This window comes from Aspergillus affinis (assembly GCF_023601865.1).
Source record: "Aspergillus affinis strain CMG 70 chromosome Unknown NODE_261_length_14910_cov_107_572642, whole genome shotgun sequence".
In the NCBI taxonomy this organism is placed as follows: domain Eukaryota; kingdom Fungi; phylum Ascomycota; class Eurotiomycetes; order Eurotiales; family Aspergillaceae; genus Aspergillus; species Aspergillus affinis.
Window position 1 is genome coordinate 12,917 of NW_026516042.1, and position 1,832 is coordinate 14,748.

Sequence of the window (1,832 nt, forward strand, 5' to 3'; positions counted from 1 at the left end):
TAATAACTGTTTTTCTTCTTCTTTCTCTTCGCTTTTCTTATTTTATCAGCAAACTATTCTTCTATCCACCATTATGATCCCCTAAAGCAAGCAATTGACCTTCAACCCATCCATGAACCATCTCCCATATCGACAGTGACATTTTTAACCATGCTTTGACCATTTGAAAATTTCACACCTTACCGAATAGGTGGCTTCTTCCCATCTATATTCCCTAAAATCAACTCCACCTCCACATCCGCCTCTTCCAAAATATGGCTCGGCGGATATTCTGGACTCTACCCAATCTGCTTCCCATGCTCGGGCGTAAACTGACACCTAGCAATCGCAATTAACATCATCGTCATTCAGCAGTAATAACATACAAATAACTTACATCCCGCCCAGAAGCACCGGCACCATAGACGGTGACACTTCCAATGCCTCGCCCATCTTCTTCAAGACTTCATCGTCGGCTTGCATGACGTCATCGCCATCAATCACGTTGCGTTTCGCCAGCGCCTTCGTCATGGCCTTGTACACGTCGTTCCAATGGACATGGCCCGACGCGGTCAGATAGTAGGGGGTTCTTGCCGCAGCCGATCTCTTCGCCCTGGAGGATCTTTTTCAAGATTTGCAGGTATAAACCTGCTGTGTCTGCGATGTGACAGACGGGTCAGGTCTAGAGAACATCAGCTTGATTCGTTAAGATACAAGTACGAAAATTGAGGAACAGGTAGACGTACCGGGTTTTCAGTGTCCACTTTATACACTCTCCGCACCTTCATCGCCGCCTTGACGATCACGACGTCTTGAATCGACGTCTTATTTCCGAATCCCTCGCCAGGGCTATAGACGAGACACGGCGCGAAGATGTAACTTCTTACGCCATGCGCCTCTACGGTGTCGATGATAGTGGGATTAACCGAAACCAACTAAATATTTCATCGTGAGCATCTACTCACACGCAAATATCTCACGGATCAATCATGGATACCAACCTGATCAACAAACTCCTGTCCCGACCTCACCCCCTTCTGCATGTTATACAACCCCGGATCTATATCTGATAAATCACGTCTCGTATCCACTCCCACGTGTCGACTAAATTGTTTCGCACCGGTCGTGTGCAGAAAATGGACTTCATTTCTGGCGCGTCTGCGCACCTCCCCGAGGGCCTTTATCATGGGGAGTTGATGCGTGGATTTGTATGCCTCTATCAGGAAATAAATGATTGAGATCTCATGTTTGATTATGGCATTGATCACGGCGTCTAGTCAGATATATTCAGGACTAGGGGCGTGGCGCCGTATTTTTGGACTTGGGCGCTTTGGTCTTCGTTGCGGACCAGTGCGTAAAGAGTTCCGTGCGCCGGGAGAGTTGCGGTCTTCCATTTCGCGAGGATCGTGCCGCCTAGTTAGCCTGACGCGCCGGTTAAAAGGATGTTGTGGGACATTGTCGCTTTGGTTTTTCGGTTTGGGGTTGATATGTCCAAGTTAGATGATTGAGAGTTTTTGCGTGGTTCTGTTTGGGCTTGGGGGTTATATAGTGAGGTCATGATGCAACGTCATAGACAGGGCTATGGAACTATTTTCATGTATATCTCAAGTTTTTGATTGTGATCGGTAAGCTATCTTGAGTTTCAAGCGTTATATTTCTCGGAGACTGGTTTCTCCGATATTTATGATGAAGAGTTAGAGAAATTTCCTTTCTCGATGTGATGGGATGGATCATCATTGACACTTCGTTCAATATATATTTCCCGAACCATAGTGAAAGATCAAAAAAAAAAAATGAAGCTCTAGACTCAACCTGGTCCCGTGAATGCATGAGAGTTTAACCTAACGCAAACC

At 46.2% G+C, this 1,832-nt stretch overlaps 1 protein-coding gene across 1 annotated transcript; it reads right to left on the reverse strand.

The window, feature by feature from the left end:
- Nucleotides 1-278: 278 nt before the first annotated feature.
- KD926_005324 (NAD(P)-binding protein) lies at nt 279-1,022 on the reverse strand (the record flags this gene model as incomplete). The annotated part of the gene is made up of 4 exons (XM_053095519.1): nt 279-318; nt 377-513; nt 726-914; nt 981-1,022. The coding sequence occupies 4 exons, from the start codon at nt 1,020-1,022 to the stop codon at nt 279-281; spliced, it is 408 nt and encodes a 135-aa protein (XP_052949823.1).
- Nucleotides 1,023-1,832: the final 810 nt, after the last annotated feature.